The sequence below is a fragment of the Cataglyphis hispanica genome, chromosome 26 (genome assembly GCF_021464435.1).
Source record: "Cataglyphis hispanica isolate Lineage 1 chromosome 26, ULB_Chis1_1.0, whole genome shotgun sequence".
NCBI lineage: Eukaryota > Metazoa > Arthropoda > Insecta > Hymenoptera > Formicidae > Cataglyphis > Cataglyphis hispanica.
This window is the reverse complement of record NC_065979.1, coordinates 1,735,122-1,757,443: the sequence shown is the minus strand read 5'-3', so window position 1 is coordinate 1,757,443 and position 22,322 is coordinate 1,735,122. Positions and strand designations below refer to the sequence as shown.

The 22,322-nt window shown below is 35.1% G+C and overlaps 1 protein-coding gene across 9 annotated transcripts in view; it reads left to right on the top strand.

Annotated features, from left to right (window-relative positions):
* Positions 1-22,322, top strand: part of LOC126858560 (zinc finger homeobox protein 4-like) — a 363,658-nt gene that overhangs the window by 329,369 nt on the left and 11,967 nt on the right. The window contains exon 8 of one of the 9 annotated variants that reach the window (XM_050608979.1): positions 3,238-3,448. The exons of the other annotated variants lie outside the window; for them this stretch is intronic. Coding sequence (XP_050464936.1) covers positions 3,238-3,377 — 140 coding nt within the window. The 3' untranslated portion in view covers positions 3,378-3,448. Of the gene's footprint in view, positions 1-3,237; positions 3,449-22,322 lie in introns of those variants that run through there. 9 annotated transcript variants of the gene reach the window in all.

Here is a 22,322-nt window from a genome sequence, read left to right as displayed (position 1 = left end):
TTTTTCCAAATAATGTAAAACTCACATGCTTATAATACTCAGAGATTATTCCTTGCAATAATGGCGTTGAATTAGAAGACGGGCTTTTACGAAGAGTGTGTTTCCGGAACGAGGATCCGCCGTTAGATATATTTTTTAACAAGCTGTCACAGGGGGAGAATATAATATTTCTGTAAAGCCAGGCATCTCTCTCTCTCTCTCTCTCCTTCTATCTTCCTTTCTTTCTCGGCCAGCCCTTCGACCAAACTTCCCCTTAAACTTCAGTCACCGTGCCAAAGAACCCCCATAAGCGATCGATCGTCTTGGGGTAACATCGCCCTTCATTGTTTCCGACACCCCGGTGCCAGCGGCGGGGAAAAATTTACATCGCCGTCCGTTTTTCGATGTAGCACCCTCTTAGCTCACGGTAAACTCGGGGTGCCCGGTGATAATACGGGGCTCGAAGCGAAGGATGAAAGCTCATCAAGCGCGGGATCAGCTGAGCGCCGAGAAAATCGTTAAAATATCTTACAAAATTATCGCGAGACGTTGCATAAATAATGGTGGAAACATGCTTAGCCATTAATGGGATATCGTAACAAATTTTTATTTGTAATTTCCTCCTCGTGCAAGACGCCAACTTGTTTCTTCTTCAAACATAATGACAAACGTTTCGACTATGAAATATTTTTACATTTTCCGCGTTATCTTCGGAAATTCTCTTATCCGTCAAAATGAAGAAAATGTGACTCTTTAAAAACTTGGTCGTGGGCAGAACAAGAATAAAATGAGAATGGGAACAGTCGGAAGAAAAGAGATGCAAACTATAATACAGGGGCAGCGGAGAATCGTGCGAGATGGTCCTGGATGATCCTTACGATTCGAAATCGCTTCATGGAGGTGAGCCGCGGGAAACAACGAACATAACATATGGAAAGAGTGAAGCGGTGGAGGGAGGGGGTTAGGGAGGGAGGGAGGGAGGAAAGAGGGAGACGGACGTTTCTGGCGGTACGGGTTGCGGCAGAGAATCGGGACGAGAATGGGAGAAAGAAGGAGATAGAGGCACGCCTCGGGCAAGTGCTAAGCTCGATGCCGTGAGCGCCCAGGCTAAAGCCCCAAGGCAGAGGAGAAAGAAAGGTTTTATCTGCTCGCAGTTATTTATCGCTTTCCGTTGTAGCGGTGGCGTCGGGGCACGACCAATCAGAAGTCAGTATCCCCGGGTACCAGTCCGCGCCATCCGCATACATTATCGTGCGCAGCCTCGGCCATTGTCTTTCCACCGTTGTAAATCACATTTTATTCCCTCGCTTACGGTTTCGTTTTATTTATTTGTCGGAGAAACGTATCGCTACCGTACTCGTGGCCAAGAGACGCGCGCGCACACATCTATGTATACGTGCACACAACTATACGGGGGATAGACGAGAGCGTGAGCGCGTTTGTGTAGGTGGGCACACGTGCGAAATCGAGAGACACGTATTTTACAGCATGTGTGCGAGAAGAACGCGTACAAGCAGAAAGAGAGAGAGAGAGAGAGAGAGAGAACAGTGCGCCCCAAGTTGGCTTCGCCTCTTGACCGCAGAACGTGTGAGGGGCCAGGCAGGGGGAGGGGGGGGGTGGAGAGGGATCAGGGGACCGCAACGAACGACTTCGATTTTTATTAAGCACCCGAGCCCGACCGTCGTCGACGACTATTTAACCAAATTCCATCGCGAGATCATCCCGCCGCGTGCTATACAAGAGCCATTCTAGTGCTCTCTTCGTTTCTCCTCGCGCATTCCCACCTTTCGTACCTTTCCAATCGCTCCTGTTAATCTTCTTGGAATAAAGGAGAGCAAAAAAAATTGAAAGAATCTAATCAGATTGTGGAAGAAAGTTGTAAAATTATTCCGATAATTGTGATCATCAGCACTTGCAAAAATTGTAAAAGCCAAAATTACCCCCTGCGACAACTATCCTTTTTCTTTAAAAATCTATTTTCAAAATCTGCTTTTGATATACTTTTAATAATCTTTATAGTTTAAGAAAAAACATTAAGGTGACAAAAAAAAATTTAAGATAAAGAGAAAAAAATTATTACTATTTTTTTTAATAAATAATATATCTATTCAGATAATTTCTAACGAAATGATAAAAAGAAATGATTTGAAACAGAAGTGAATAGCGCGCTATCAATTGTAAAAAAAAATTGATTTAAGACAATACATCGAACGGCGGTCTTTATACATGCTATGTCTTAATTATACATTAGATCGTTGCATGCAGATACTTAACTACAGTATTGCCATTCCGGCGAGGCAATGCGTTTCTTGTTTCGAAAGTCGAAGGATAAAAATGTCTGCATAAAGAGGAGGACCGATCGTTAACAATTGAATGATCGTTCTGTAAAAATCGGAGATTCTAAAAAATCTGCGATTTAAATGTCAGCGCTTTCCGGTCATATTTAAGCATTATAACGAAGAATTTTATATTCACTGCTTGCAATATAGTTGATATTAATGCATGGAGAGGATGTTGAAGACGATGCTTGACGATCAACATCCGTATTATCTATTTAATGTAGCAACGCTGCGACGATGACAAATATGAATTTAAAGACACTAAATTATACGCCAACAGACAAATGTGTCAATGAAATTTCAATTTCAGATTCTAAATTCCTTTTCCTGTGGCATAATCACTTTATTTGGGATATTTGTCAATTTTTCAAAGTTATATATTATAGTCAGATATGAGATTTCTCAGTCTCAGTAATATAATCTTGCTTGTGCTAATGTTCCTCCTTGTATGCAAGGTTTTCAGTGAAATACATACGCTAATAAATAAACGAAATCACGTGTATCAGCGTTGCTGCAACTTATAATAGTAGTAACCATAAGTAGAAACCTACAATTAGAATGAAAGAGGTTGAAAGAATTCTACGCATTGATGTTGGAGGTGATGATGGTCGAGGCGGAGAGAGAGTTTGGCCTGTAATTCCGTTTCTCCAGAGTATAAATCGGGAAAAAAAAAAAGGAACAAAGAAAACAAACCGATGTTGTCGATCGGACGACGATGTTCCGCGAAGCCCTTCGACCCGCTTCCAAGTCCAAGTAGAGTTCCTTGGCAATGCGTGATTCTGTAAATGTCGATCCGACTGCTTCCGATCCCCGCTCTCGATCCCATCCGCGAGTCTCATTTCCGTAAAAAAACAAAAAAAAATACAAAAGTACATCAAAGCCTAGCGCAATGGAATAAAATGCCAAATACTCGTTACAGTTTCAGCGGTGCAAGTAGACCATGCAGGCCAGGCTCTCTCCCAACCTCAGTCGCGTCCTGGCCATCAACAGGTCAGTACGATAAATATTATTCAAAGTTATCAATGTATCCAACACCCGCCCGATAGAGCCACGACGTAACGCGATTTAAGCGGGTTTATGTAACTCCAACTGAGAGTTATGACTGAGGTTGATAAACGTGTGATTCATATTTCATTCTGGGCATAAATAATAAAGAGCAGACTGCTCTGTCTCATACTAAATAATTAATGGCGTAATTAATGGCAGTTATTTTATATATGTATTATACATATTGCGATGTAAATTTTTCATCGATAAAGAGTTTATAATAAATTAACTAGTAATTGTGGAGCGAAAATAATTCAATAACAATTTCAACAAACGCTGGTAATTTTAAGCAGTACATTAACTTCACCGCCAACGCGCGTTTCGTGTGGGTCTATCGGACAATCTAATTTTATCACAGTATGACCAATGAAAGAGTTTGCCGAGCGCAAAATATTCTCGCCGCGAAATATTCTCCAGCGAAAAGAATTTACAGTGTGCTTTGTAAAATTTCGCATTACGACAAACGACGTGCCACCTGGCGCGCCCCGCGGGGTTCGAAAGAAAACTTCGCCCCCGACGACGCGAATTTGTCTCCCTGTGTGACACTATATATATAGATATATATCTTCTTTTCTCTTGTCATCTTCGAAATAACCCGCTGATCGGAGGACTGTGCGGAATGAGCACGGAAAACGGTCGTGAGGGAAAAGAAAATAGAAGGGTGGTCAGGATCGAGGGGTGTGGGGGAGGGGAAAGGTGGTCTCGGCGAGAAAAAGGTGAAACTTTAAATCGCTGTAATTCGTTTTCATGGACGTCCGCCAAATCCTACATCGTCTCCGGTCCCAGCATCCTGATCACTTTTTCGAGCCCCTTCGTACATTGTACATGTACGTTTTTTATCTGCCTTCTCTCCAAACGCGCAACTTTTTTATTGTCTGCGAAATTAGCCCTAACTTTGAATCAAATCGCCGCCTATTATTCTTTGGGATCATTTTTTTTTTTTTTTCAAGGTAATTGGAAAACGACTGGTGCTTGCTTTGAGTCTGTCTTTCGCATTTTCTGATTCTTCATTCGAGCAAAATCCATCTTTCGATGCGAGTGTGATTTTTGATTTGCACGGCGTTCACGTGGTTAGAGGGTGTCTTTTGACATAAGCTTTATATATATTTTATTATATATATTATATATTTATTATATATATATATATATATATATATATATATATATATATATATATAATTTTGGTTTAATTGATTTTGGAAAAACCAGATAATACATATTAGTTATACATATTATTATTATATTACATATAACTAATTTTATAATAGTTACATATATTTTATAATAAGTGCGTGCCCTAATCACGTGTCTTACTCGCGTGAGCTACTCGCGTGCTCTACTCGCGTGCCCTAATAGAAAGGGTTATTTCTAAATAATGTTCTAAATTTCATTATCAAGATATTTCTAAGCCCCGAGGAGGATATGATAAATTTTGAAGTTTCATTTTCCAAAATGTTCCTATAACTCTAACAATCTTACTTGCTGGTTGAATCAGCGGAGATTTGGAAAACATATCCCTAACCGCGTATCCTAACCGCGTGTCCTAACCATGTGCTCTACTCGCGGATCCTAATTGTATCTTGTGTACCTTTTGCTACGATTTTAGCCGCCTATTTTGCGTATCCTTATATAGTTTATCCATTCTTCAGGCCAGTTGGACCTACCTTTCGTTGCTCCTGGCCACTTTCTGGATCGATCTCTAACCAGAGATGATGAAAAAGGAGATACTCCTTCTTGTAAGGCCGACTATTTAGTCGCCGGCGAATAAATGCAAGATTCTTCTTGCGCTGATAAGGAGAAAAGCTCCTTCTTTTGCCGGGTAATTAACACCGGCAGATGAGCGTAAACAGTTCACGCTCGTGCAACTTTACGATCGTTCGTTAGACGTTAGATCGTTCATAATTTTATTTTAACTAAAATAAACCAAATTATCAAACAAAATTTTGATTAAAAAATTATGGCACATTAATATAAATATAAATTAATGATAAAGATAAATTAATTTACACAACATTTATGCCATTTATTATTATATTACAGATAATTTAATTAATTGATTATTTGGTTTTATATTAGTAAAAACAAAATTTAAAAGCAGTATCTACAAACAAATTCTACGATATGAATGAGCTATAAGAAATAAGAATAAGATCGGTGCATGTTATAAGAAAAAGTTACTATCAAACAATAATTGATAAAATTAGTAATATTCTTGATTCAATCAAATCAGATAAAATTTACAAATTGATAAAAATGTTTTCTTTATAATTTTCTTTCTTAGACTTTAATTTATTTTTGCAATAGATGCAATGCATATCAAAAATACTTATTAAAAGTTATTTAAATAAAACTATTTTAGCTCATTCACATTTAAAGTAACAGATTTATCTACAATCTATAATTTATCTACAATTTCTAGAAATCCGTTACTTTAGAATTAAATAAAAATTTGTCACTCACCGGCACTGATGCGCAACAGCGGAGATTTGGTCTTGAGACTACGTTGTCTGCAACACACAAATAAAAAATCCAAATTATAGCAACGCTTAAAATAATTAATATTTCAAGAAATTATTATTGTACGCATCGAATTTTATATATCTGATACGTATAATAATAAAAAGGTATATAAATATAATTTTATAAATTCTAAAAAAGAAAATTATTTTAAATAAAAACTTTTATAGCATGAGTCTCTCTTGTTTAAACTATTCAAACAATGATCGAATTGAATTAATGCGTGTACGGGATTTATAATAATTAATATAAAAATAATAATACTCACCCTTGGGTTGCTCCGCCGGTGCAGGATGCCTCTCCTAGGCCTCCTCCTCCTCTCAGGATGTTAGGATCGCTGCGTTGATCTGTAACATATAAATAAGAGATGCAAATTGTAGTAAAATTATTAATAATTAATAATTAAAATAATTAATATGTCAAAAAATTTATTGTAAGTATTGAATTTTATATTCAATGCATATAATATTAAACAGATTAATAAAACAATTTTATAAATTTTGAAAAAAGACACTAATAATTTCATATAAAGACTATAATTAAGAAATGGAAACTTTTACAAGATTGTAGCTTTTATATAAAAATCTTTTCCGTTTCTAATTCTCTCTTGTTTCAATCATATAAAAAAAATCAAATTATGTAATTAGGTAGTCAATTTAAATTGTATGTAATTAATATACAAATAACAATTTACTTACCACAGAATTGCTCCACCGATGCCCGATGCCTTTCCTAGGCCTCCTCCTCCTCCTCTCAGGTAGATTCACACGCGCGATACTTTAAACGGCACACCCGCACTTTTATTAAAAAATACTTCCGCACTACATTCACACGCGCGATACTTTGAGCGGCACTTCCGCACTTTCGAATTTCGGTACGATCGAACCCCGTTTCACACGAGAATCATACTGCGAGTCGACAAGTCGGGAATTCACGATTACTCCGAGCAAGGGTTAAGCGAGCAAAGGAAGAAGACGAAATCGATTGATGGAATCGACGCTCAATTCTTGTCCGCGCTTGTTCTCACCGAGGGCCGACTCGAACTTTATTAGGAACGATCACAGAGAACCACCAAGTTTCTATCATACAGACTGAAACTTACGCTTATCATAAGGCTGAGAGACGGGTCGAGAATGAAGATACCCAAGTCCTAAGTGTCACAATTTAGATCACTTAGAAGATGAGAAATCAGCTTCTCTAGCGAGCGAAAATCGAACCTAATAAAACACAGCCAACTGTCCTCAATGCGATACAGTACAGCTGATAGACGGTACAAGATGAGGGAACGACGATTCAAAAATCGATCGAATTCTAACCGATTCAGGCCGAACCGTTCGTCGAAGCAGAGCGTGCCCCCACAGCCAATTCTCGAACCGAAGTTCTTGATTAACCGCGCGATCGTCGCATCTATATTATGCACGATCATACGTTGCTACGCGGCCGGCATTCACCTCAGCCGCGATACTGAGGCGTTTTAACGTTGCGTCTCCATTAATATATTAAATTTATTAATACATAAATATTTATATAATATATATAACATTAATATTGTATTAACGTTACCTAATATCATATAAAATTAATTATATTAATAGGGTATTAATATATTACCGATAGCAACGCTGAGAGATATCCCAGTTAGTCGGCAACGAAGTACGATCCTCGAATCGTGAAAACGGGATAAAAGTCCAACGCGAAAACGCGACGACGCGAAAACGCGGTTATGCGGTTACGCGACTCTCTCGTTGCTCGTACGCTCCGATGACGAGCAACAAGGCAACGCACTAAGTCCTCCACAGATGTGCGTGCCACATATGAGTCATTGTACGACTCGTGGCAATGCAGTATGGACACGCGACGCGACGCGAAAACCGTCCGCGACACGTTGACGGAACCGACGCCGCGATAAGCCGTCCGCGGCACGTTGACAGCATTAACGATACGACGAGCCGTCCGCGGCACGATGACAGCGACGACGGCGTTGGGTGCTTGGTTTCCCTTTCTCAATACCTCAGTAGGCCTTAAGGCCCTTAAGGTACCATCCAGGTACTATGCCCTCCCACCACGCCAAGGTTACACCCTAGGAGGGTATTATACGTATATAATTTTTTAATATGATATATATATATATATCATATTACAAAATTATATACGTATAACGTGAGATTATCCATTCTTAAAAAAGACATGTTAAATCGATACTCACAAGTATTGTTGCTTCTTTTCCTCAATGTTGATTGATTATTTCAATATCACGCTGTATTACTTCATATTAATAAAAATCTGTCATGGCTGCATATTTGACAATTCAAATATTATATATGTATAATTTTGATTTAATTGATTTTGAAAAAACAGATAATACATATTATATAGTTATACATATTATTATATTACATATAACTAATTTTATAATTTTATAATAATTAATTTTATATGTATTTTATAATAGATGCGTGTCCTAACCGCAGGCCCTAACCACGTTGCTCCGCCGGTGCAGGATGCCTCTCCTAGGCCTCCTCCTCCTCTCAGGTTGATTCACACTCGCGATATTTTAAATAGCACTCCCGCATTTTTATTAAAAGATTCTTCCGCACTTGTACGCGCGATACTTTCGAACGACACTCCCGCACTTTCGCATGATCGAATCCCGTTTCACACAAAAATCGTATTGCGAGTCGGCAAGTACTACTTTCCTGCTCGAGCGTTGCTGTATGAATGATAACAAGGCTATAAGACGTTAACAATAGCGCGCTAATGTTTACATCGCCAAGGCCGATTACAATGTTATTGTTTTCGCGGCCGAAAATATGTTGCGTACTGTGATGTATATACGGTGTCGAATATTAAATAATACAAGTATTTTAAATTATAGATTAATTATTTAATAAACGATTAATATATCATCGAGCTTATTATTATGTTTATCATTATTCGAACCTGCGATTTCACTATTCTTTATTACGCGTTCTCAAGCCGAATCATATTTAAATTGTCGAAAAATCGAACAATAAAGTATCGGATGAAATATAATTAAAAAAGTATTTTTAAAGAAATAATTATTGTTTATAAAGAGAAAAAGAGAGAGAAAGATCGCGATAAAACAATAATTTACAATTTTGATTTTAATCATTTTGATTCTTGATTAAAACGTCACGCAAAATACGCGCTTCGGAATTTATCCATTGTGATATAATTACGTATATAATTATTCAAAATTTAAAGTGTATGAAAGATAATTAATTATTTATGATATCAAATTATTTCCCGATACTTGTCGCGATCGCGTTGAGTAGAGAAATTTTATGGAGTGTTTCGCGTTCCTTACTGTTCGAGTGTCGCCGTGAGAATAATAAAGCCGTAAGCCATAACTAGCGCGCTAATGTTTACATCGTCAAGGCCGTATACCATGTTATGTTTTGATTATTCGTTGCTGAAATATTTTCCGTGCTATGACGTATGTATATACAAACGGAATATTAAATTATACATGTATTTTAAATTATAAATCAATTATTAAATTATCAATTAATATATTACGGAGTTTATTAAATCGATGCTGACAATATTGTTGCCTCTTTTTCGCGATGCTAATTGGTTATCTCGACGATGCACTGAACATTACTTTATACCAATAAAAGCTTGTGATAACTGAGCGACACATTTGATAGTTTAAATATTTAGTAGATGTATAATTTTTATTTAATTTATTTTGAAAAAGTGGAAAACTAGAATTAATATGTAAGTAATTATATACACATATATATATATATATATATATACAAAAAAATGCGTAGCGCGCGTTTATTAATATTCTAGTATTTTAAAAAAATAGTTTGTTTGAATTTAACAATCACAAATGTAAAAAATAGAAAATATCAATTTAATACACTTTCAAATAAAATTCTGAAATTTATCGAGATCTCTCGAAATTATCAAAATTTCAATAATAAATATTTGAAAATTTAGATGTTCTCTGCAGAGAAAAATATTTATTTCACGCGGAATAGACACTTTGATGTAACAAAATGTTGTTTAAATAGATAAATGGTTATAGCGAAGAGCCGCTTGTCTATGCGAGATGGGAGAGGAGGAAAGGAAGGATAAAATGGGATAAACATAGCATAATCAATAGTTATAAACGGACTATTTCTATGGACACAGAACTGTATCGTTCGGTTTTCAATGATTTATATGCCTGCTTATGAATCGATTTTTCCACAGATGCGCCAACTGCAGTTACACCTATACAATTTAATATACTTAACTAGCCAATATTCGGTTACTTTTACTTCAATTTGGTTTATTATACAACAAACATTCCAAATATGTATTCCAAAATATTCCTGATTTGAAATTTTTTACCAACATTATTGATTACATGTTAAATGAATCAATAAAAAAATATTTTACAATTGTTAAATAATAAAATGTTTTATAAAATTCTCACTTTCTATATTATTTTAATAATATTAAATAATTTATTAATATATTAAATAATATTAAAAATATTAAATAATATTAAAAATATTAAATTTTAATAACCACGATATTAAATAATATTTAATTATATTATTTTAACAACTACGAAAAAATATAAAATTATATATTTATGAAATTTAATATAGTATTTCCTATATCATTGTCTATTATAGCGAAAATTCAATGACATCTATGACTGTGTTATGTACCACCCGAGGCGAGACTATCCGTGAACTCAGATTTCGCACGATATTTCAAATAGTTATCCGCGCTTGACGGGCATCCAATTACACCCGGCGTCATTATCGCCCGGTCACGGTATCCCATTGTCATCATCACAGGAGTACAAGTTCTTCGACAAACCGGAGAAACGGGGCGTAAAGTCAGATGGTCGCCAAGCGGGGAAGAAGGAGACTCCGATAATGAGACGTCCCCCTCGCTTTGATGTCCCCCGCCGTCGCGAATCGAAATCGAAGACGAAGGGAGAAAAATGCGCGCGAATAAGAGAGTGCAGTTGCACCTTACGAGAGAATTGCGAATGCTTGGTGAACGACGGACGTTTCGGATCCGCGCGCGAGTGACGTATCGATTAAACAATGTGCCACACGAGTTCGAGAAGACAGGGGGGGAGCGAGGGGGCCGAGCGTGAAAACGACATTCGACATCGAAACGTCCGCTATCCGCCCTCTTCCGCTTCCGTTCTTCGTTCCCCGGCCCCGCGTGGGTCTCCACCACGTGGATGCTCTTCCGTGACTATCGCGACTCGTTGTCCCGACTCTGCGACGTGTACCGAAATGTCACGGTGCGAGGCACGCCGCGCCGGCCCGGGTTCGTCGGCCGCGGATTAAATCGTCCGGGAATATAAACGTCTCGAACGAGAAAGCATCGTTAACACGCTCAAACAGCGAGTAGAAAAGAAATTTAAACAAGCGTCGAAAAACAAGCTTCGAAACTTTTTACTTGTATTTCGTTGCATCGGCCTGTGCCAGGACTTCTAATGTCTTACATAAGACGATCCGTATCTACTGTATTTTTTTTTTTTTTATACTAGCGATTTATTTTATTCAAACGTGATAGGAAATATTATCTTTAAATTCTTTCTTCAATAATGTATATGTATTTGCCATAAAAATTTGTGGAAATAAAATTTAGTTGAATTCAAGATTTATTATCTTGTATTTGAATTATTATTTAATATTTTCTGATTACGTTTTTTTTTGTTACTCTGTTATTGTGTGACTTGAATTATATATTATTTGTAATTAATTAATTAAAATGAATTTCATTATCAATTTACATTCCTTAATCTGAACAGATTTCTGTTTATTGCGTTCGAGAAAATAATTTCATCTGCTGCGCGCACGCATACGATATACATAATTATTCTCTAAAAGAAAAAAAAAAAAATGATAGTAAAGGCGCGTGCAATTCTTTTATACGCATAATATACGATTCGGTACGAGTTTCACTGCACATGTCGATCGTCACGAACGACCACTGTGCACTGTGCGCAAGGTCAGGGGTCATCCCTGACCCTGCCACTTTTCGACCCCTCTGTGGAAGAGAAAAAAAAAAGTCTGTAATGATCCCTCGTGACATAAAGCTATTTTTTTCGTCGCCTCCCACTTGCGCCCACCCTACACCCGCAAATGGCATGCCCCCGCAACGCGAAGAAGAATAAAAGGGGGCTGAATATAATCGGCCGGCGTACAGGGAACCCCACAATGTGAGTTCACCCCGTCGTATCAATAATAAGGATTCTTCATATATGCACGCGAATAGTGACCTATCTTTTCTTTCATTTATAATTACGCGAGAAAGAAATCAATAAGATTGTCGTCTTTTTAATTTTGAAAAAAAAATTTATTATTTTTAAAGCCGTCTAACATTTCTAATTTTTTTTCTCATATATAACTATGATTGTAAAAGTGTTAAGAATAATAGCAATAACAATTATGTGTGTGTTTATATATAATAATAATAATAATTAATAATAATTAAATAATAAAAATTTTATTAATTCGCACACACAATTATTTGATCAGCATATATTATACAAGAATTATTATTATTCTATTATTATATATTATTCAAAAGTATAATAAAAAAAATATATATAAAATTGTAGGATACCGAGAATGTGTAAGCTTTAAAAAAAGTTTTCTTGACAATATACTTTCGCTAATAAATTTCGCGAATCATCGACGTCGCTACAATAGACAATCGACAAAGTGCTTTTTAAATATTAATATTTATTACCCGCTATTATCCGGGTGCGGGAACAAGAAGCGGTCAGTGAAAACCGCCGATAAAAGTTTTACTTGTCCAATGATTGTAGCAGCAATGTGCGTAGTGCACAACGTAGTCATTTGGCGAAATGACGATCGCGGGAGAAATAAAGAAGTAACGCGAAAAGTTTCCACCAGTCATTCAAGAGGCCTCCCTGCTTTCGAGATGCGCGACCTGTCATCGACTCAGGCTTTGCGGTATAGCAACCCTCAGTTCCACCTCGTCCTTAGATTATGTATAACAAAGTCATAAGTGTATTCGTGCGTGGTACGTGAATTATATAAAATGATAGATTTCTATTATTAGATTTAAAAAACTCTCCCTATTGCCATTACACTAAGTCGTTTGTTAAAGTATAGAAGTAATAATAATAAAATAAGAATTGTTATTTTAGTTTAAAAAAAAATTCAATCTTACATATAATTATAATCTTTCATGATATTTATATTTCATAATATATATTATGCGCAATAATATTAATATTTTTTTTTAATACATAATATTTTTTTTAATACATTTTTATTTAATACATATTAAAAATACATATTAAAAATACATATAAAAAATAAATACTTTTGAAAAAAAATATTTTTGATACACTGAATTTAAATTATACTTCTGTCTCGTGTTATTATATGCATTGATCATTTATTGATGCGAAAAAATACGACGATTGGAAATATACAGCAGGAAACGTACGCAAAAAATTTTCGACAGAATCGCACTCACACACCGCGTGTGAAGCGGTCCGAAAATAAAAAAAGCGGCTTTCACCCCACGTGAAATGATCGCCCACCCCTCATTCCGACTCTTCTCACTACGCTCGCCTATATCACGCATGGTTATTAACGTAAAAAAAGGGCGCGCGTTAACGCCACCCTCCCGGCTACCACCCTACCTCGGCGCCATAAATATAAAAAAAAAACAACCCTCACCCCTGAGATACCCTCTATCATCCGTGTCTGAACGCGGCGCGTGAAAAACACGATTCGAAACCGACATATGGAGTCCTATTGGCCCGGATGGCAGTGACGAATGTTCGTTAGGAAAAAGAAATATTGATTTTACAGCACTGTACTTAATGTTGCATAACGTCGCCTTAGTATTATAGAAATCGCTTCCAATATTTTTTAGGCATGTTTTTATAATAAAAAATAAGCTACTTTCGAACAAAGATATTTTTTTTTTTTTAATTTAAAGTCTGATAAAAAAAATTGCTATAATATAAATATGTCTCACTTAAAAATAGAATCTGTAAAATTAAATTATTTTCTCATATATTTTAAGTTCTTTGAAAACTGATATCCTTTATGTATAAATTAAATAATTCTAAATATAAGCATGCAAACCTCATAATTAATTTATGAATGTATTATTATTCTATTGTATACGTACGATATTAATTACTCCGATTGCATCATATAATATCAATTATTTATTTTTATTTAATGATTTAAATGATAATAAAAATATTGTCATAAAAGTTCGAATAATAATACTTATATTTTTGGTTTTTACAAAGATTTAAGACACATTATTGATAAATCACTGATAATATTCCATATTAATATATAATTATAAATCAATGAGAGGCTTATATAGGACGAAATAATGATGGAGGATATCGCGTAGCTTCGTTCTTCGCACGGCGGCGAGAAAGGGGCTTCGATGGATGGAAAAATCGTCCTTTCGTACTTGTACGTGTGTTATGTGTTGCCAGGAGCGGTAATAAAAAATAACCAAGATATACAGCGTAGCGGGTCATGCCTTCGGGGGTATAACTCCGCTAATGTACCCCAGTGAAACCTATTCTTTGCTCTTTTCGCCTCCCCATACATCCCCGATGCCGGATCACAACCCTCAGACCCATCTCGCTGTTAACGCGACGGAGGGGGTGGTCCTTCGCATTAAGATCTACGCGCCACCGAGACGCGTTATCCATAAACTTCCTATCACTAGAGAACGCAGTGAGCTGTCTCGTGCGCGAAACGTCCAAGACATACAACGATAGATTTCATAATTGCATCAGCGCCTGATAACGTTGTGCCTGATAAGCACAGTGTATATTAAATTTAAATAATGGCATTAATTAATTCAGCCTGCAATTAAATGACCTGTAATTTGAGAAATTGTCAAAAATATTCTAATGATATCGCATCAATTTTCGATTACACAATTTTTTACTCTTTGACATTTGAAGTCCGTTTCTCTTTCAAATATTTCGTTTTTAAAACACTTAATGTCTAATAATTAATCTAATAATAATAATAAGAATATTATTATTTTAATAAATTATTCTGATAAAAATAATAATAATATTATTATTATTATATTATTCTAATAATAATAATAATAATAATGTTCTAATAATATTTTAAAAACTTTCTTATCTTGATATCAATGATTTTTATAATTAAATCATTAGACACAAATTTAAATAATTAACCGAAAGAAAAAAATATTCATAGCAGTAAAAAAAAAACGTTGCACATCAAAGAAGAATTTTCGCACGAATAAGTAACTTTGGCATAAGATCTACGCTTTTGGTTTTTCTTAAGTCGACGTCGGCATTAATTACGTGGCATCTAACTGGAGTGCAAAAGGAACAAGGATAGCGTCGTTAGTCGAGGGCTGCGGAAAGAAGCGGCCGCCGCGGAGTCATAAACGTGAGTTATGTCAGCAGTTAGATAGTTGAATCTCAGTATTCTGTGTGGCGCTCTTTCGGTCCGTTAATATCTTCATTACTAAATCATCCTCGTCTTTCCCCGAGATTCTTCTCTCCCTGCGCGCGCGCGCGCGCATACACACACACACACACACACACAAACACAAAACACGCGTGCACACAGAGTCGTACACAGGCGCGTGTACGTAGAGCACGTGTAAGTAGACCAGACGGCAATTTCTGGATATGGTCCTAAGCACCGCCATTTTCATCCGCGGCACATCTCTCTTTTATACTACCGCCCGATAAGGTCAATGGCAGAGTGGCAAAGTTACAGCTTAAGTTCCTCGCGAGATTTCGCAGCGAGTTGCCGCCACTAAACTATAACATATACTTATAGCGTTCGTGATAAGAAATGATTTGTTTTGTGCGGAAAATTTTCATATTAAAATTTATAATTTGATTTCTATTTTCTAGGAAGCTTAACTGTCTCAACGATATCATATAACTTAAATTTTATTTTAAGTTAATTAAATTTTATTTTAATTAAATTTTTTTTATATATAATAAAATTGTTACTTTAATTCAACAATATATTTTTTTAGAAAATTAAAAAAAAAAAAACTATATTACAAAATAGATTCAGAATTCTGTCATAATCAGATTAAATTTTAAATTAAAATATGAAATTCGGCACTTCTTTCGTTAAGATAAACTGCGCACGTAGCATATACTTAAGAATTTTTCGTGTATGACAATTCACCTAATCGGACTCTACAATTCAAAATTTTGCTTCTATTTTCAACCTTTATTTTTCTCGTTTATGGATTCTGACATATTTCATTTATATAGCAATTACATTGCATTAAGCTCTTATTTTGTATCACAATAGGCACTAAACGAGCGTTTCCTACTTAGAGATTTAAAAGAGGAGCTTCCGGTATAAAATTAAATATAGATTAAATAATTTCAAGATAAGATGATCTGGCTATTTAAAGTATCAAAGTAGATGTTAGCAAAAGTAAGAGGAAAATTTCGACTCGGATGATCTCTTTTTTTACGCGAATGATACAGCAAAAAGTCATGACAAACAAACTTTCCATAGTAATGGGAACGATAAGAGAAGAGCGGCGCATTTGAATCGAAAGCCTTGTCTTCTATCTCTCTCTCTCTCTCTGTCTCTATTCCAGCTACTGTTGCAAATGCGCTTTCTACCAGGAATTAAACCGGCAACTTTAAATTAAACCGTTCGTACGAGCGGGTCGTAGGGCCTGACACTTACGATAATTCATGTCGACCCACGTTGACAGTTGAGTCGTGTCGCATACAAATGGCGAAAATTCGTATGGTCGTTACCTCTGCGTAAACCAAGCCAAAAAAAAAAAAACGGTCGGCACGGACTCGCCAACAAAAATAAAGTCGCAAAGCGCGGGGAGGGGGAGGGAGAGAGAATATCGTGTGCAATGAATATGTATCGTTGAGAACAAATGTCCTGAAATGTAAAGTACTTGTTAATTCTTAACTAGAAAGCTTTCTGCACTCTCTCTCTCTCTCTCTCTCTATCTGCATATAAAAAAATTATTAGAAAGTATTAAAATATTTTTTCTTCAGAGCAACGTGAATAAATTTCAAAAATTTTATATGACATAAATTAATTATATTTGAAGAACCAAACTTTAATTAAAGATATTTATTGCAGATTAGAATACTAATCACATTTAATGATGATGAAGGCATTAACATCATCAATGCCATTAATATCATCCGAATAAAATTAGTACAATATTTTTTCACTGCATACATAAAAATAGAATAACTTTAATTGAAATAAATTTATTATCGAAAAATATTGAAATATTTTTTCTTCACAGCAACGTGAATAAATTTCAAAAATTTTCTGTGACATAAATTAACATATATTTGAAGAACCAAACTTTAATTAAAGATATTTATTGCAGATTAGAATACTAATACTAATCACATTTAATGATGATGAATGCATTAACATCATCCATGTCATTAATATCATCCGAATAAAATTAGTACAATATTTCTTTTTTGATAATTTTTATCGCCGTACATAAAAATAGAATAACTTTAATCAAAATAAATTTATGCATAGAAAATATATAAATCCCCAAACGCGCGCTTTGAGTTGCAAATGGGAAGAATCACGCGGTGTTGAAATTGAAACTCACGACGAGTCCTTTCAAAGTTATCGCAAAGGGGACTGCGGGATCTCTCCTCGGTCGAAAGAGCAGAAAAGATCGCGTTAACGACGTGCTCGACAATTAACCCCAGCCGGAAGGGCGGGAGGACTTTCCGTCGCGGTACGACGAACAAGCTGGGACAATTAATTAATGCCGGCTCGCTCGCTTGATTCGGGGCGCAAACGAGTTGGATCGTCGGCTTACCGGGTGTACCGATAATTCCTGGCTCCTGATGCAACCTGTTGCTGATGGCACGAGAGAGGAGAGGAGGCACGAGAGAGAGGAAAGAGAGAGGCGCAAAAAGAGGAGAGAGAGAGAGAGAGGAGAGAAAGGACGAGAAAATCGGGGTGTCGGATGTCTCGGTGGCCGACTCGGGGGCGGCTCGTGATGCTGCGAGCTGGCAATTAAGCCATCAACCCTTAATGAATGAACTCGCTCCCGAGCCGGAGCCACCGACCCTGCCAACCCCATTAGCTAACTAACCCCGAGTTATTTGCATGTCTAACGGCGAGGGTGAACGCCGAGATTCGCCAGCACAATTACAAGTGACTTTATGGTCAGGTGCTTAAAGGCTTAAAGCCGACGAGCCCTTAAATGACACGCTCGCCACCTAGATAAGTCTACCTCGCGAAAACAAAAAAGAATTATTATAAGAAAAAAATTATTTTGCACACGAGATTTTGTTGGCAGGAGCATACATATGTCAATGCATGCATTTTATTTTTTATAAAAATATGTCTGGATTAATTATATAACTCTCGTCCATTTGTTTTTTGTTATTAATTTCAATAAAAATCTACGTAAAGTAATGTTTAAACAAAAATTTCATAGATATATGCATGCGTGTCGGTTATGCGACAGTGATCGCGATGACGGACTCTTCCGACCGGAGTTAAGGAGCGTTTAATTAGAGCAAATTGAAGCGTCCATCGCTCGTTCTACCCAATTTCACACGCGAATGCACCCCACGTAGCGACAAGGAGGGCGATTTGATCTCAAGGCGTGAAAAACGATGAGATAGTCAAGCCTCTTGACCATGTGGCTTGTCTTATCTGCGAAATGGATCTCTAAGGACACACACCGAATGAATTCTTTCTTAGGTGGTTGCACGACGGTGCGAGGCGATGCGTGAGCGCATCTGCAAACAATCGGGAATGCGCATCGCGAAAATTTATGCCTCGGGGGGGACCGAAATAAACATAAAGCAACACTGCCGTTTTATGTTAATATTCGCGCATCCCTGCATCGCTGTAAACAAGCTTTAAAGACATCAAATATCCCACGGCATTTTCGAAGAGTTTTTTTTATATAAGAAATTTATAACACACACAAATATACCTATGCTTTCTTCTAAATTATTTAAAAATTCATCATATCTTAAAATTCTTTTTCCTTTTTATAATTATATTTAATTTAAAATATCTTAATATTATAAAAGTTGTTTATATCTATTTTCATTCTCACCATTAAATTTTGTGTTATATTCTTTTTACGATATTTTTTTATAAAAGAATTTAATTTATCTGAATTTTGTATATTTTTTTTTATTTTAAAAATAAAAAAATATTTTAAAATATTATAAAAAAAATATTTTAAAATATTATTCGTCAAAATAAATTTTCACTTTGCTACTCTCAGAGCACGTAAAAATAATAATGCAAAAATAAAAAAATCGACAATTACGCGAAATTTTTAAGGTAAATGACTCACGATCTCGCAAATTCCAGGTGGATTTGATCGAAAGGTGTATCTCCACCTGAGAGGGGGCGAATGTGTTTTGTACCTGCACGATACGGTGGGATCGCGTGTCGAGACGCACTTTGTCCTCCTAACTCCTTATGCCTTATCCAGTCCTTAGCGCGGAAACGCTAATTCGTTGATTATCCTAATGACTGTCGGGGAGTCAGCGGGAAGGAAGCAAAACCACGCGCGCGCCATGAACCTTGCCTTGATTTATTCCGTGCAGAGTCTTTGAACGTGCCGCGGGCTCCTCGTTACGCGTTACGTTTACTCGATCATCATTGTTCCATCGATAAGACCGTTCTTACGCCCGCGCGACCTTCGATTAATTCCTGAGAGACGCGTAACTGCTACGTAACTAATGCGATTTGCGAGCGAGTCGGGAAAATGCGCGACCGATTTTCGAAATTAATTGCCGATTAGGCTAATATATCTAACGACATGTAGTATCTAATTAATTTCAAGGTCCTGTTTCCCGAGCTCGCCATGTTGACTATGTCAATTTGCATTGTTAGGAAACGACTGCGTAATCCTTGTATAATATTGGCCTGTGTGATTAACTGTAGAGAGAGTTAAGATGTTTGTTTGTTTCTTTAATTATTTTTTGATAACTGCTAATTAAATTACATAGCTACGATATTTGTTCCATGTCGCGATAAATGCATCACATGTTAAATATTCTAGAATTTTTATTTTTTATTTTATTTATTTATTTATTTTTTTTTAAATATACGTATTTAAATCTCACCTTTTCAAATGTAATTTTGTAATTGAACAATTAATATAGAATGTATATTATAATATATTTTTTTGCTAACAATAAAATAATATTCAGAATTTATCCACGTTATAATAGAGATATATTGTTTTTGGATTAAACCTAACGAGTACTGATGAATCTAATAATTTTACGAACGACCTGCATTATAGTAAGGTTTCTTAATCCAAACTTGACAACTCTAATGCTCTAGTTTTTATCCTCGCGTTTACATACCTATAATAATATACATCTATACAATTTAATGATTAATGATTAATATAAATTTATAAGATTAATTATATTTTAAATGTATTTTAAATATATTTTAAAATATATTTAAAATATATTTAAAATATATTTTAAATATATTTTATATATTATAAAAATTATAAAGTTAAACAAAATTTAAAAATCTATAGTTTTATAGTTTTCTAATTTTATTTTACTTGTTTTTCTCACAATTATCGGGAAAAGGAAAGAAATTACGACAAGACTCGTAGTAGTTATAAAAATAAAATAAGAAAGAAATAGATGTGTGTGTGTTACTTACTTTGATCACATCAAAGTTGTCATTAATTTAGCCACTTAAGATAATACAAATCTTTAGTCAAGAATTAGTAATTTTGTCAAATATTAATAAATTATCGCGCAAAACATAGCTTAATGTAATTTCAACTTTGTTTACGCAACGTTTTATAATTAAACCTAAGCTTATTCGATGCATAGACGACGATGAATTTAAATTAGTTCCGTCAGAGCCGCCACCGTGATAAGGTTTCTTAATCCTACCAGAATATAACACTAATGTCCTACTTTCGCGCCCTCCAGTTGTCAGTATATATATATATGCTGTCATTCTGTATTATCTAATACGCGAATCAATGACTATTGATGCATCGGTAGTCTAGTACTATTTATATTTTGTATCTCGAAAAACTTACACATCATCATATCATATATCAGGTGTACCTGCTTGTTAAGCATGTTTAAAGCTATTGAATATTCAGGAACTTTTATTCACACACATGCTTGAATTTAGAATTATATAGAGAGAATTTGTAATAAAATATATCCTTTTTTTTCACTAAATGGTTAAAAATAATAATATATTCTAATTTTAATTTGAAAGTCATGATAATCTTTAAATAATTAGAGATTAAATTATGCAAATCATAATGATTCTATGTAGGAATATACCTTCGTTATCACTGGAGATTTTAATATATTCATTCTTTAAAATGCTCGACAGATTATTATTAAATTTTTTCCATTATTCCTCATTTCAAATTTAAATTCAAATATTAATTATAATTCTCGATATTTTTATTTTTACTTTTATTTACATTTTATTTTATACTTTATTTTATACTTTTATTTTATTTTTACTTTTATTTACACTTTTATCTACACTTTAACGTATATAATGGAAACTAATAAAAATGAAAAATAATATAATTAGATAATGAAATAGATAATGAAAATGACAAATAATTGCTTGAGCTTCCCGCTGCTTATTATAGTTAGATTGTTCGATTCTGAAAGATTCTGACATACATCTCGTTATTTCTTTCTTGCGACGATAATAAGAGGCGATAATAAACGCCGAGGTCTTGGATATTAAAATCTCTCTCCTCAGAAGTCCTCGAGTACGTCCTCGGGGACGGGTGGAAGTGGTACTTTTGGTATTGTTTGCAGGGTCGGCTTGAATCCTCCTAATTAGAAAATTCTCGTCGCGACCCCGACGTCGCGTGCGCCTTCTTTCTTCGGTGAACCTTTCTATTATACGAGGGCGTAACAAGGACCGGAGGGGGCGCCTCAGTAATTATTATTCAAATATTTTCCTTTACTCGTGCCCGCCGCATTAATATTTACAATGCCTTCCCTTCGGCCAACCCCTTGCCTAGGGGTGCCTATCAAGAAAAGAGTTCGCGGTTCGAGCAGACGTTTCCACTTTTCTTATCTTATATCCCCGAAAGCAATATTTTTGGAGAAAATTATACCAAAGTGTTTGAAAACATTTTTATATGTCTTGTTATTTACGTTACAACGCAAGATAAAAAATGAAACTTGACTGTACTGTATTAAAATAATTTTCAAAGAAATTTTAATAAAGAAGATGTTAATTAAACATATGTAATAAATTATACATTTAAAATAAAGAAAATATTGTATAAAGTAATTAATAAATATAAAATAAATAAATATAAAATATAATATAAAAATAAATATAAAATATAAAATAAAAATAGTAAAAATAAAATATTTAATAATATTTAATAATAAAAATAATAAAA